General features: G+C 43.9%; 1 protein-coding gene and 1 long non-coding RNA gene across 3 annotated transcripts in view; one reads left to right on the top strand and one right to left on the bottom strand.

The window, feature by feature from the left end:
* LOC309517099 overlaps window positions 1-14,100 on the top strand; it is a 393,909-nt gene that overhangs the window by 156,354 nt on the left and 223,455 nt on the right. The window lies entirely within an intron of this gene.
* Window positions 1-14,100, bottom strand: part of KIAA1671 — a 114,384-nt gene that overhangs the window by 79,418 nt on the left and 20,866 nt on the right. For both annotated transcript variants that reach the window (XM_082196060.1, XM_082196061.1), the window contains exons 2-6: window positions 9,594-9,693; window positions 6,971-8,692; window positions 5,600-5,693; window positions 1,460-4,522; window positions 860-985 (exon numbers count right to left, since the gene is read on the bottom strand). In XM_082196060.1, coding sequence (XP_082052186.1) covers window positions 860-985; window positions 1,460-4,522; window positions 5,600-5,693; window positions 6,971-8,655 — 4,968 coding nt within the window. In that variant the 5' untranslated portion in view covers window positions 8,656-8,692; window positions 9,594-9,693. The remainder of the gene's footprint in view (window positions 1-859; window positions 986-1,459; window positions 4,523-5,599; window positions 5,694-6,970; window positions 8,693-9,593; window positions 9,694-14,100) is intronic.

Genomic DNA, 14,100 nt, shown 5'->3' with positions numbered 1-14,100 from the left:
ATTCCAAGATGACAGCAGGCTCACCAAGTCTTGCCTTTGAGTAAAAGACTAACTGCATGGCTGTTTCTTAGGTTCAGTATTCCAACTCTCAAGAGGGTTTCTAGATAGTGATAATTCAAAGTAGCCAGCAGAAAACTTCCGATTGCCTTTTTGTTTTTTGAAATCTGGCTTTACTTTTTAGATATTTTCAAACTAAAACCTATTCTGTGCTTATAATTATTTTTTTTTTTTTTTTTAGAGAAAGGTTCAAAATGAATTGCATATTTCACAATGTTTGGGGTGGGGTGCGGATATTCATTACATCTATGAATAGAAGGGAAAAGTACCAAGCAAATTTGTCTACCAGATGGCTCAAGACTAAAGTATGTTTTTATCAGCAGAGCAAAGAACACCTTGTTTCACTTGCTCATGTCTCCCTTGCTATCCATTTTGTTGAGCTTGATCGCCTATTCTAAACTTATGCCATATTCTCCTCCATCCCAACCAATCACGCTGAGTCAACAATAGGGCTGGGCAATATCTGATTTTCAACATCGTGATAGATCACCAGATCACTAAGTAGCCCCTTTTAGAGGCAATCCAGCGATCTAGGGGAGACTCATTGCGCCCTCAGCAGCCCCACAGAGAAAGGACTGGCGCAATGTGATTTAGGCAAGTCACTGGCCCACTCTAGACCAGGAAACCTTGGTTGAGCAAGGCTACGGAAAAGAGCAAGGCAGGGGGGAAAGCACATCTGCACTCATAGCAAAGTGTGTAAACCATTCTGTGGGCAGTGAAGCTCTGAGACCTTCAGTGCACCACATTTACGCAACTAGATTTGCAGGCCTGGGGGGGAAAATCAAAGAAGAAGAGAACCTACCGCTGCCCAGTGGTCAGTCCTTTTGTCTTTGTAAAAACTGTGGCTCCTCTTCTGTAGAGGAAGGTAGGGAGAATTTCTTGCTCCTGAGCCATCATGGTCCTGCTTGGTCCATTCTTTGTCAACATCCTTTTAGAGAAAGAAATTTAAAAGAGAACTGAACTCACCAAAATCAAGACCTTGCTTTAATGCCATGAGTCCTTGCAAAGTTTTTATATCTGCCACTGCAGAGAAGTGGCAGAAGGTGTGGGTTTGTCTGCCCATCTGCACAGCTAATACAGCTTGCCAGTGGTGCACCCAAGGGTCAGCTGTATGTGCTGTGCAGATGGGGCAGACAAACCTTGTGGGGCATCATAGATGACATGAGAACAAAAAGACCTAGAATGGTCATTCCCCTCACCCTTTGCTCATTCCTTTCAGTAGCCTTCCCCATCTTAATGCCTTCCAGATGTTGCTGGGCTGCAATTCCCATCACCATGGACCACAGGCCACCCCGGCTGGGGATGATGGGAGTTGGAGTCTAGCAGCATCTGAATGGTTCCAGTTGCAGAAGGCTGCCCTGCAGAATACAAGCTATACTCAGTGACTGGTTCTGTAATGTACCTTTGTCCTTTCAAGGAGGAAAGAGTCCCGTTGAGATGTCCTTTGTTGGCTCAGCTGGCTGTCCATAGATTCTGGTGGGAAGCTTTGACATACTCTGTTTTGGTCTTGTCTTCCTCTTGTTTCTGGCCCAGAGGGTAAACTGCCCCTTGCTCTGGACTGGCGACTCTTTTCAGAGTACGAACGCTTTAAGTCTGGTAGGTCACAGGCCAAACCAGATGTGGCACGACTCCATTTGGCTCTGCTCTTGACTGCAGAACCGTCATTCTCCAAAGAACTTCCACCTGCACCAGTTTGCTTCTTATCAGCCCCACTCACGTCAACACTGGTGCTCCAGTTGCCCTCTGAATGCACAGCTGACAGTTGCTTCAGGCTCACATCCTTCCCCAAGGCACTGTCACTGAGTACCTGTGGGGGATGAAAGACAAAGCTTTTCTCCAGTTCCACATCCGTACTGACAAGACTGGAGACCTGTGAATTGTAGTAAGCATATTTTGCACCTTGGTGCCTTAACACAAGGTCCTCTCCTTGATCATCATCAACAATGAATGTTTTTTTCCTAGTGCTGACTGGATCTGCTGCAGGTGAAAACTTTGGTTTTTCTGCAACTGCCCTTGCCTGGAAAGGAGGGCTGAAATTCACATCTATGGCCTTGGAGGGATTCAGCTGCTGGCCACAGTTCCTCAACAGCTCTCTCTCTCTTGTGCAGAATTCTGTGGCGTAAATATCCTGCCTAGTGCTTCCTGGAGAATTCCTTTTATGTGCCAATCTCTCCCAAGGAAATGAGCTGCTATCTTCAGGAAGACCACCCTCTTTCTTGCCCAGAGCCACAGAGTCCTTCTTAGAATCTCCTTCATATTGGGCCATCAGTGCATCAATGTCAAGAACTTTTGACCTGTAATAATCAGAGGCCTTACCTTTGGCCATACTGTGGCTGTGGTTGCTACACTTCTTTTGCCCTAAATGCTCACTGTCCCAATGAAGAGGTCTGAAATAGAAGAGAGACTCTGGCCCTGCTAGATGCAGGGGATCTACTTCTATAACCCTCGCTTTAGCATCCTCTAGTCGCTTCTCCGGAGCCATCGAGTTCCCATCTCTGGTCTCAGTTAGTGTATGTTTAAATGTTCCTTTCTTTGGAAGATCTGAGGCACTACCTTCTCCCCCTTCAATCCAGTTCTTTTTAAGATGCCTGTCCAGAGACACATGTGCATCTGTGAATCTTTTACTATATTGGTAATTTGGGGGATAGGATCTTCTGAAAGTACTAGTATTGGGAGTAACTGAAGCATCTTTGGCTAGTGAAGAAATGTGTTTGCTTCTGAGAGGATCAAGTAGTTTTCCAGAGATATTAGCGTTTTCATCAGGGATCTGGTAAGTAATAGCAAAATATGTTGCCTTCGGCTCTGAAGGAGAGAGCTGATTCTTAAGATCATTGTCTGGACTGCTGGGAGTGACTAAACTCCCATCCTGTGGCTCTGCTCCGCACCTGGGTTTTGGGTTTCTCTTTGCAATCAATTTGTCATGAAGTTGCAAGGAGTCCCGTCTGCTCAGGGCTTTGCCACTCTCCTGAGCCAGCAGCCCAACTTCCTCAAACTGGGCAGCATCATGAGGCAAGGTCTTCCTTCGCCATCTTTCTGAAGTTTTTGGAACAGAAACATGACGGCCACTTCTCCTGACCATCTCTTCTCCACTGAGCTGTTGATGTTGGTGTACTTCAGCTTTGTGCTCCAAAACATTCCGTTCTTCTTGGGCACTGTATGCCATTGAGCATGTCATTAATCCAAATGCTTTAGATTCTTCTTTCTGCTCGTCAGATATTGTAGGGTCTGCCTCTGGGTGGGGACACTTGCTGCTGTGCTTTTGCCACTGGTAATGGGTCATCCCACACAGAGAAGTCTGGCTCTCCTGCTTACTGGTAATGGGTGAAGAAATGTTCTGACCACCATTTGCTCTGGCTTCACAGCCATCTGTCCTGTCTGGACCTGCTTCAAAACTCTCTGGGAAGCATTTCAGCATTTTGGAACTCTCCATCTTACCAGCAAGAACAGCATCACTTTTTCTTTTTTCTGTCCCTGAAGATAGCTTAGAGACTGTGTCATCTGTTTTCCCCAAATCCTTCTCTCTATTAGTGAAGTATGAAGCTATCACAGTTGCATGCTGCTGTCCAGTCAGATTTTTATCCAACTCAGCTTCTTGCTTGTGGGAAACATGTTGGCTTTGGGAGGCACTAACTTCTTTCAGAGCAGTTACCTTTGTTGAAATTTCCTCTGCGTCTCTTGCTTTGAAAAGGAAAGAGTCATCTTCCCAGCCATCACCCTTAATGTCGGAGCTACAGGTCCAAGAGGCATCCACAGCACTCCCATCCGTTTTTCTCCTCTCTTTCAAAAATCTTCTGCTGCGTAGGGTTACAGCCTTATCCTCAGGCACAACTGCAACTGCCTCGCTTTGCACCCTTTTGCCAACTGTCTGGAGAATTTCATATCTTGGCTCTATCCTTTGGTACATTAATGAGTCCTCCACATGCTTTGCAGTGGGTTTTTCATACTTGTCTTTTGCAGTGTATATCTCTGATGCCTGAGGAACTTTGTTTTCATTTGAAATGTTTGCATTTCTTTGTTTTCCAGCATCTGCTGATATATGAGCCTGCCTGGAGGACACTTTCTTTGGGTTCATTTTAGCCTCCCGAGCTTTTTCTAGCCATGACTCCTTGCCAAATCCTAGCTGCCCCTCAACAAGCTCATTCATTGCCTGCAATGTAGACTCAGCTTCAAAGTGATCAGCAGCTATGTGGTGCCTCTGCACATTGTGCTCAAACATGGTTGCTCTGACAGTTTTAATGCACACATTTTCTATAGAAGGCTTGGAATGTGTTTTCATGTCATGATCTGTGACCAAAGCAGGACTTTCACCCTGCAGAGTGACATTTTGACTCTCTATGACAAAACTACTATCTCTCTCAAGGTGCCCATCTCTGTGTGGGATTTTTAAAGGCTGCTGTAGCTTCCAGGGAGTTCCAGCCGAATGGGCTTCTCTAGAATCTGTTGCATGCAGCAAATGTGCCTCATCCTGAAACAATATAACATTAGAAAAAGATATTTTAGAGCATTTCTAAATGACATCTTACACATATGCCACTCCTGTAGCACTAAAAATAAATAAATCATAAGAACAGCCTTGTAACATCCCAGAATTTTATACCAACTCACAAGTTTTGGGCTTTCCTTAAGAAGTTTGTAACATTTCAATAACAGGAACAGGATCTTTCCTGCAAATGGTTTTTGGACTGTAAAACTATAGCAAAAATTGCATGCAGTAAAATTGGACTATTTCCCCAAATATAACCACTATTCTCCTCTGATTTGGATGGTGCATGGTTTCATCCTGAAGGATTGAAGCCTGAGCCAATTTCTGCTGAGCCCTGCAGGACCAATGGGCAGTATCCAACTAAGTTCTGCTTAGAGTAGACCCACTGAAATTAATGTACTGAAGCTAGTGCTTTAATAAAATTAAAGAGGTGCTTTAATAAAATATTCAACAACTGTATTAAACTGTTATTTTTCTCCATAGTGAGACCGAGCTAGACTGAGCTAGGAGAGTACATCACCAGCCTATCTGGGACCTCATGAAAATTTACTAAAGCATGGCAAACTTTAATTGACTGAGATTTAAAAGCAAACTGAACATCTTTTTTAAAGATATAAAAATATGCCTTGGCACAAACTGAGAAACAACAAATCTAACAGTGAAACTTCTGTCCATATCCAAGTATCATTATGACAAATGGAATGAAATGTTTAGAGAGAGTTAATTGATGGCATAATGATTAAAACAAACTAGCACTATTCACAGGAGAAAGAAGAGAGGGAGGGAACTCTTTCATAAAAGGCTACTATGCTTACTGAGGCATTTTGCTATCTTATGCTTAGAAACAACCATACACATGAGCCAAACACCCCTAAATTAAGGATTTTTCTTTGCTGCCTAGTTCAGCAAAGGAATTAGCAAGCTAAGCACCTTAGGATTAGGTCATTCTTAAAATGCACAAGGTCCACTTCTTGATCAGGCATATGCACAAGCAGAGCCTGACACAATGTCAAAACAGGCTTACATTTAGAAGAACCAAACCCTACAATGCTCTCTCACCTCCTGAATATCTGGCGTTTGACTAACAGGCTTCATGTTTGATTCAGACTGTCGCTCAGGCTTCGTGTCACCAGAAGTCACAGGGTTGGAAAACCTGTTTGCAAAGATTCCACTGAGTTAAAAAGGAATGATCTAACCTGAGTAACAAAATTACTAGCCATTTGCTCCAATACAGGTACATCAGTACATTACAGGTAAACAGCATATTAATTTAGCAAACTTCCAAAAATTCCAAAGCAGCTTTTCATAAAGGTCACTGGAAAAATTAAATTTAATAGCAATGCATCCACTCCAGAAAACCCTGACCTGTCGTACTGGCCATGATGTGTAAATGGATCTAATTCTGTCTGCCCTTTGCCCCAGACCTAATGAGGGCCAGCTCTGGATCTAAACAGAGCAGGCACAAGACAATGAGCCACTGGAGCCTGGCCCAGCAACCACCTCCTCCCTCCCTCCTCGGCACCCTGACCCCCCCCACCCACTCCCCCGCCCACCATGACAAGCAGTCAGACTGGGGGGGGCACCTTTGTCCTTCCTCTGAGCCACTCCTGACAAAGTGACAACAGGTTGCCTCAGCTTCAGTCTGAGGAAGCAATTGATGGTGCCATGTGCAGGGCTGCCTGAAAGAGTGCTTGTGCCAAAGCCACTTTTCTGCACTTCCAAATGCAATGAAATTAACCTGTGTTTTAAAGCAGAGGTAGTCCAGGCACTCTCTGGTCAAGCTCATCCACAATACCTCACTCTGAGCAAACCTGGGAGAACCCATGCCACTGCTGTGAGAGGGTCGGCAAGCAGAAGGGGGGAGCAGCAGGTGGGCAAGAGGGAGAGTTAGCCGTGTCAACCCCTGTGAACTGCAGGGAGCAACTGGCCCCATTGGCAGAAGGAGATGGTGTACAATCTGCTAGCCCTCCCATTAAAACAGCTGAACACACTGAAAATATTGCCCATTCAGCTAACAAAAAAATAAATCTATTAGACTCATTCACATACATTTGTTAGTTTGATAGAACTATCAATGCTTGGTCCTACCTTACATTATGAATTTTGCGTTATTAAAAAAAATCATTATTTTAAAAATCAAGGGTAATCCTGCTTCTTTAAGGCTGTGCTGAAACCTACAGGGAATCACAGCCCCCAACCAGAACACACCATTTTAAAGAAACAGTGTGCTGTCAAAGGGCATCACTGACACTCCTTTCCACACCAGCAACTGCCCCTATCAATTTGCAAGGCAAAATGCCAATGCTTGTGCAGACAAATAAGATTTCAAGAGCAACTGAGGCAGTAGGAGAATGAGAATAGTGGAAATGTTCTAAAAATAAAATTTTATCTGAATTTACGGAGTTTACATCTAATTCTTCCAAAACTTACAGTTTGGTCAAGTCTGCAGAAAGAGGCCGCGAGCGGAATGACTGGCGCAGGTTTCCTGGCTTGGTCTCTGTATTTTCAGCAGTCAGTTCTCTGATCCTCTGCTGGATGTTCATAATTTTGTTTTCTTTCCCAGGACTTTCTGGGAAGGATTCAGCATTCACTGGAGGTGCACAGCTTTCAAATGCATCTGGTAAATTCACAATTTTTTTTATAGTGCCTTCCCTCAAGCTTTTGTTTTTGGTGTCTGAAACATTTGCAGAGATTTCACTAAAGGCACAAGTTCCCTTGTGGTTTGGTGCCATTCTCTCTTTGCCAGACAGCCCTTTGCTACGGGGTGGCTCTGTGTTTTTTCCTGAAGTTGCTGCAATATCTGTTTCTCTCCCATTTTCTTCCTCTTGGCTGTTAAGTCTCATCTCCCATAGGTATTTTCTGTCCTTTGCAGAGACTTGATTCAAGTGTTTTGGAATGTTCCGGCCTAGGGACCCAACTTCATTTGAAGAGGGCTTCTGGATTTGAGCAGTAGTTTTACTTTTAATACCCAGGCAGTCATCAACCTGAGTGGCACTTTTCAAATGTGACTTGGAAGAATCCACTTTGCTTAACCCTTCTGTTTCACTCTTGGTCCTCAGTTCAAATGGTCTGCTGCTGCCCTCATTGGTAAGGAGGTTCCTCTCCTTGCTTTCAGATGGGCAAGATTTCCTTTGAATTGAAAAGTCTCGGATTTCAAATTTTGCTGTAAGATCCATGGATAGTGGGCGAGGCTTCCTAACCCAGGACTTTTCAGGATTAGGTTTTTCATCAGAAACATCAGTTCCACAGTGCTTTTGATCCTTTAAGGACTCCAGAAAAATGGCAGACACTGGTCTCTGTTTGGGCCTTGGCTGCTCCTCGCTAGCCAAACTAGCGCTGCTCTGCTGCTTTCCAACATTTTTAGGCCTTTCCTCAGTAGCACCTGAAAAGGACTCTTTCCTTTCGAGAGTTCTGTGAGGGTTGCAGGAGACAGGCTTGGACTCTGAGGAAACAGAAAATTGCCGGTGAATGGCAGCACCTTCAGGTCTTCTGTAGGACATTTCTGATTCTGAGGGAAGCTGCCTCTCCTGCGCCCGTAAAGTGCTGTATGTTTTCTCAGAAGATAACTTCATCCTTGTTTCCTCAGTACTTCTGGTTTCAAATAGGATTACTGTGTTAGCCTGGGGACTGGAATAAAAGGGCATATTTGCAACAAACTCACTTGTGCTTTTGTTCTCGATTAATTTTTGCTCTACCAAGGGAGGAATGCTTCCACTAAGCAGTCCCTTAGCATCTTCCACATTGTCTTCAACGTTTTTGGCAAATGCAAAGGATCTGCGGGCGACATTGCCAGGTTTGGCTGTGGGGACAGGAGCTTTCACTGCTGCAAAAGTGTCCCAAGACTTCTCCCTTGAGAATGGCTTCGGAGTTAATCGTGGCCTTGAAGTAGCTGGAGGCATTGTTGCTGGTCTCATAGGGTTCCCAAATGTGCTCCTTCCTTCTGAAATTTGTGGGGACACAGAACTTGGATGTTCATTGGACTTGTTGCTTGTATGAGAGAGACTGCTGGCAAAGGTGTGCTGAAGTGTTGCCTCATTCACAAGCTCGCTTCGATTGGTCAGGGATGTCAGGACAGAGCTGACTTCAACTTTCGTTGCCATCGCTCTCATTGCCATCCAGGGGAATTACAAAGAACCCGTGAGGAAGAACATGCTATAAAAAAGCAATAAAATTAGGTGTTACTGCCCCTCAGTTCAACAAATGGGAGGTGAACAAGCAGACATGGATATGGACAGAAATGGACGGGTGGTGACAGGATTCTAACAATGTTTTTAATATCAAGAGTTTCTTATTTGGAGTCATCTTTGCCAATAAATGGTGGCGCTGTGGGTAAATGTGGCGCTGTGGGTAAAAGCCTCAGCGCCTAGGACTTGCCGATCGAAAGGTCGGCGGTTCGAATCCCCGCAGCGGGGTGCGCTCCCGCTGCTCGGTCCCAGCGCCTGCCAACCTAGCAGTTCGAAAGCATCCCCGGGTGCAAGTAGATAAATAGGTACCGCTTACCAGCGGGAAGGTAAACGGCGTTCCGTGTGCTGCGCTGGCTCGCCAGATGCAGCTTTGTCACGCTGGCCACGTGACCCGGAAGTGTCTCCGGACAGCGCTGGCCCCCGGCCTCTTGAGTGAGATGGGCGCACAAACCCCAGAGTCTGTCAAGACTGGCCCGTTCGGGCAGGGGTACCTTTACCTTTACCTTGCCAATAAATATTTTTGTGGGTACCTTTTGCCCACATAAATGATTCCATGTAGAAAATGCAAGTTCCTCAGATTCAGACAATCATTCTCATTTGCAAAGGCACACTTGTAGTTGAACATATTGTCCCAGCCCAGCCCTCTTTGTTGTCTATTTCCACTTGATTCCCAATGCACTTTCCATCACAAAAACAGTTGCAAATATCCGAAAGGCAGGAAGGCAGGAAGGAAGGAAGGAAGGAAGGAGCAGCATTTGAAATCCAATGGTGCGTCAGAAGTGAACGTGTGCTTCCAATGAATTTGTTGTAGTAACATCAAACCCACAAGACACTTTCCAGTACCCCCCTTTCACACAAACCACACTGACCTTAGTCTCCCTGGCCACTGGAAAAAGAGGCAAGCTGGATCTGGAGACATTCTGCAGAGTCCTCTCCATGCATCACATGAGAAAAGTGTTGCTCCTCCTCCTGTGAATAACAACAGGTCTTTTTAAGAAGACAACATTCAGAGGCAAAGGAAGATCCTGAGAACATGCAAACGCACATGTTTTACTCAAACTGCTGTGTAACCTCTCCACTTGAGCTGTGTCGCTCATAGGACATCTTCTTAGGATACTGACTGACTGCACAACTTTGTAAGGAAAACGGCAGCTGGAACTGAGGAATCAGCAACAAGACCAAGAAGCAAGGAAGGGTGAGGAAGTGACAGAAATCTAGAAAAGTCGGCTTATACTCGAGTATATACGGTATATTATTTTCTTTCATTACTAAACAATAATGTCACCCATATGATCTCTCTGGCACTTCTAGGAAGGGCTGGGAAAGAACCCTGCCTGAAGCCCTGGAAAGACGGCACTAAATATAACGGCAAGTCCAAGGTCTGGATTTGTAGCAGGCGATGTTCCAATAGAAAAAGTCACTCTCCATCACCATGGGAAGGGGGGTGGGAGTGGGGTGTACCAGAACGAGAGCCGCTGGCCTAGCTGCTCTATCTCCTGTGCTCCCATGAGCTCCTGGCAGCATTGGATGGCACTGGTTCCTTTACGGAGCAGCTGGACAGCTGGACAAGTGGAGGCAGAGGTGGGAAGAGTCCCCAGCATCTCCTGCTAAATACTCAGTCAGCAGCCAGGGATCGCACAGCCTGTGGTCACACACCCAGCAGAGAAAGAAGGGAGCCACCAGATTTTGCCTTCCCGTTGCAGCAGTGACCTGTTTGTACTTTTGCAAAAGACACTGATCGAGAGACTCTGCTGCAACAAAACATGTGAGGCAAGTAACTGTGTGTAGCTGTTGCTTCTACAAACCTTGATGATCAACAACAGTACTTAAGGATCTGTGGGTGTTTGGGATACTCTTGAAGAACATTTTCTGTGAGAAGAGGCTTCCTATTATTCGAGTCATACTATTATGAAAGAAACTGTCTGAAGTTTGTTATGTCTAGTAAACTGCTAAGAAACTCATGAGCAATATTATCAGATTTTTCTATAAAAACATTTAATCTTACCTATTATAAGAAAAAGTAAAAAGCGATGTTTTTGTATGTATTGGAAGTAGAGATGGGAAGGCCTGGGTGTGTGTGTGGAAAAATTCCATTTTCTTCCAAAGCCGTTTTTTTCCAATTTCCCTGGTTTTTCCCCATGACTTCCCATCTCTAGTTGGAAGCTGCCCAGAGTGGCTGGACCAACCCAGCCAGGTGGGCAGAGTAAAAATAAAAGAAGATGACGACGACGACTATCTCTTTTCTTGAAAGAGAAAAATGAAATCGCTCAGTGGGGATAAAAGGAAAAATACCTAGGAATTATTGGCTGGTGAACGTCACTTTAAAATTGTCAAGCTGAAAACCAAGTGGCAGGCGGCCCCAATGCTTCCAATGTTCTTAGTAAAGTATACTGCTAACGAGAAACTGCCCTGAAAATCGATGGACTCCTATTGCAAAAGAAAACTGAAAGCTGTTAAGCTCATCCAAGTTTCTCCATTTCTCTTATCAAGTCCCATTTCTTTTAATTGTACTTTAAGACTATTTTAACAGGATAAGCTGAAATAACTTTAACACAGTTAAGGGGTCATTGAATGTTAATATGCAGTTATGAATTAATTGCATGCGGGGATCTTCCTTCCATACTTTTTGAATAGATTTCCCAAAAGATATAGTAGATAAAGTTTAAGTTTTGTGCATTATATTCAAACTATGATAACTAGAATTTCTGTTTACTATCTCATCTGTAAACCAGTTTACACAATTTACATTAAATAACAAGGTGAGGTTTGGGACCTGAAGGCTCTTTTTTGTCATAAAATATTTTTTGCTTTAAATCTTGCTTTCTTTATTGTTCCATATAAATTTCAGAATAAGTTGTTGCCACTGATGAATTTACTTGATCCTAATTGGAAAATATTGAAATAAAAATTATTCTAGACTTTTCTGAAGTTGCTCTGCATGTATGAGATCATGAAAGGGGAGGACACCTTTGCAGACCCACAACATTCTTTGCTTTAAAAAAAAATGCTCGCAGTTTTATCTTCTGCATGTGCCTCTGTATACAACCCTGCACTTAGATCTTTGATCCTTAATCACCCAGGGCACAAGTCCTCATGGGAGCATCCTACACACAAGAACAGGAAGAATGGAATCAGGCTAGAGAAGGTCTGGCACGCCCTAGGAACTTTGCCCTTTGCTGTAGGCGAAGCAGACAGCCCAGGGGACTGGCAAGAAACCACACAGAATACCTCACCAAAGATCACTGGGCAGGAGTGTTCCCAGGCAACCCCCGACTACTGTTGATTCACTGCCCTGATAATCTTTAGTCTCACAACCTTGATCTTTAGATTTACAGGCTTATAAAAAGGGTGCTGCAATGCGCGGTGCAAATTTATTCAAAAGGCCGTCTGTTTTGCTCTACAAAAGACTTACGTGGTGAACACTTGCTCAGTGAAATCAACAACTTGAAAACATGATCAGCACCCCTGCTCACATGCATCACAATCAAGCAATCAGAAGTGTCCATCAGTATGCAGGATGGATGGTCCATCTTAATTAGGAACTTACCTGGCACAGGCCACACTCCACAGAGTGCATTATTTGACTAGTTAATGGTTTTTCAAAAAATAAGGGCAGCCATTGCAGCAGAAGACATGCATTCATACGTCTCTGTCAGTACACAACTTAGGGAGCCAAATCCCACTAGTAGTGACACAGCAACACAAGTGGATTTTTAATTTATTATTGTAAACCAGCAGCCTTATGCCTGGTGTTGCTTAGGAATGCTAAGAAACAAACAAACAAACAAACAAACAGTGCAGTTTTGAAATCAATGGTTAAACTCAGTGCAGTTTTTAAGGGTTCAGTCCGCAATCTTGATTAAAAAGGGAGAAAAACGTGGTTTGATCTCAGGAACCATCATGCAAATTTTGGCTACACTATCTTAAGAGGAGTTCAAATGCATAGTGAGTTAGTGAACAAACAACTTTCTGAAATATATTGCATGTGGTTCTATGGAAATAAACCAGGGAGGAGGGGTGTTATTTCCACATAGTAAAAAAAAAAGTATTTCCTCATAGTAAAGAAAAATCCCAGGCACTTAACCAGTTTACTACTTAGAACTTGGATACTGCAGCAAAAGCATTTGAAATACTGATTGAGGGCCCTACCCATGGCTCATGAATTTGCTGCATCTGAAGGCAGCCCTGTTTACGGAAGTTTTTTATATTTGAAGTGTTATCATGTTTTTAATAATTCTGTTGGAAGCCACCCAGAGTGGCTAGGAAAACCCAGCCAAATGGGCGGGGTTGTTGTTGTTGTTGTTGTTAGCTGGGGAATCAGGACTGGAGTAAATCCAATGGATGTGGAAGGGCAAACCCACCCCCCTTCACCAGACAAAAAACAAGATTACTGCCTCATAATTAGCACCTTTGGTCTGTTAATAGCCATTTTGACAAGCACTTGTCAACTGGACATTGTTAACAGTGAAGCCACCTCTAAAAGTTACATCTGGAAACCTTGGCCACTTGGAAGAAAGGATTGTTCAACTAACTGTAAAATGAAAAACACCTGAGAAAACAAAAGCCAAATCACACCTAAGCACTAGCTAGCACAAATCTAGGACTGAGGTTAAAAGATTCCTCAGGTAAAACATTATAAAGTCATGAAGTGCCAAGTGCAGCTCCCTCTGCCCGTAACAGGAAATCCTACCTCTTAAACATATTTAAGCAGGCAACCCAGGAGTTGTGACCACTGAGAAGCCACTGTGATTAAGCAATATGGGGTGCAAGAGGCAGACTATTCGTTAGGTGGAAGGATATGTTCAAAGGTATGTGCAGACTACCTCTAAGCAATTCCACTCCCAGAGTAATGACCTGAGAGAGGTCTCTGCTCCAGCACTAGAAATATATCCTTCATTGAGGCTGCATGGCTGAGACACAGCTAGCTGTCTTTTTAAAAGACCTCTCTCTAACATAGGATTTGTTCCCCTCCTTAAAAACTTAGTGAGTGTCTGAAAAGTAAAGGAAAGTAATTACTCCTTGGCTGCCAACATGGTCATCACTCTGGGAAAACACAACCAGCACTCCAGTAGAGTGAGGAAGGGAAAGTTTTCTTTCTGGATGCAGAAGATGAGTCTGCCAGGGCAAAGGAGCTCAAGAAAGCAGAAAAGTAAAAGTAAAAGAAAAGAAAAGATCTGAAGGAAGCAGGTTGTGGTGACAAAAGGAAAGGGGGCCTTTGCCTATGTACTTATTCTGTGTAGGTTGCCATGTTACAAGAGGATGAACATCAACTCATTAATACTGCTTGTTCATCCTTCCACGGTAAAGCAGTTTCCAGTATTTTCTATTGCAATACGTGGCACTTTTCTTTCTTCTTGGGTAAGGCAGGAAAGGAAG

The sequence above is a fragment of the Podarcis vaucheri genome (assembly GCF_965113315.1).
Source record: "Podarcis vaucheri genome assembly, chromosome: 13".
Taxonomy (NCBI): Eukaryota; Metazoa; Chordata; class Lepidosauria; order Squamata; family Lacertidae; genus Podarcis; species Podarcis vaucheri.
Note: the sequence above shows the minus strand (reverse complement) of the source record. Positions and strands in the feature narration are given on the sequence as shown.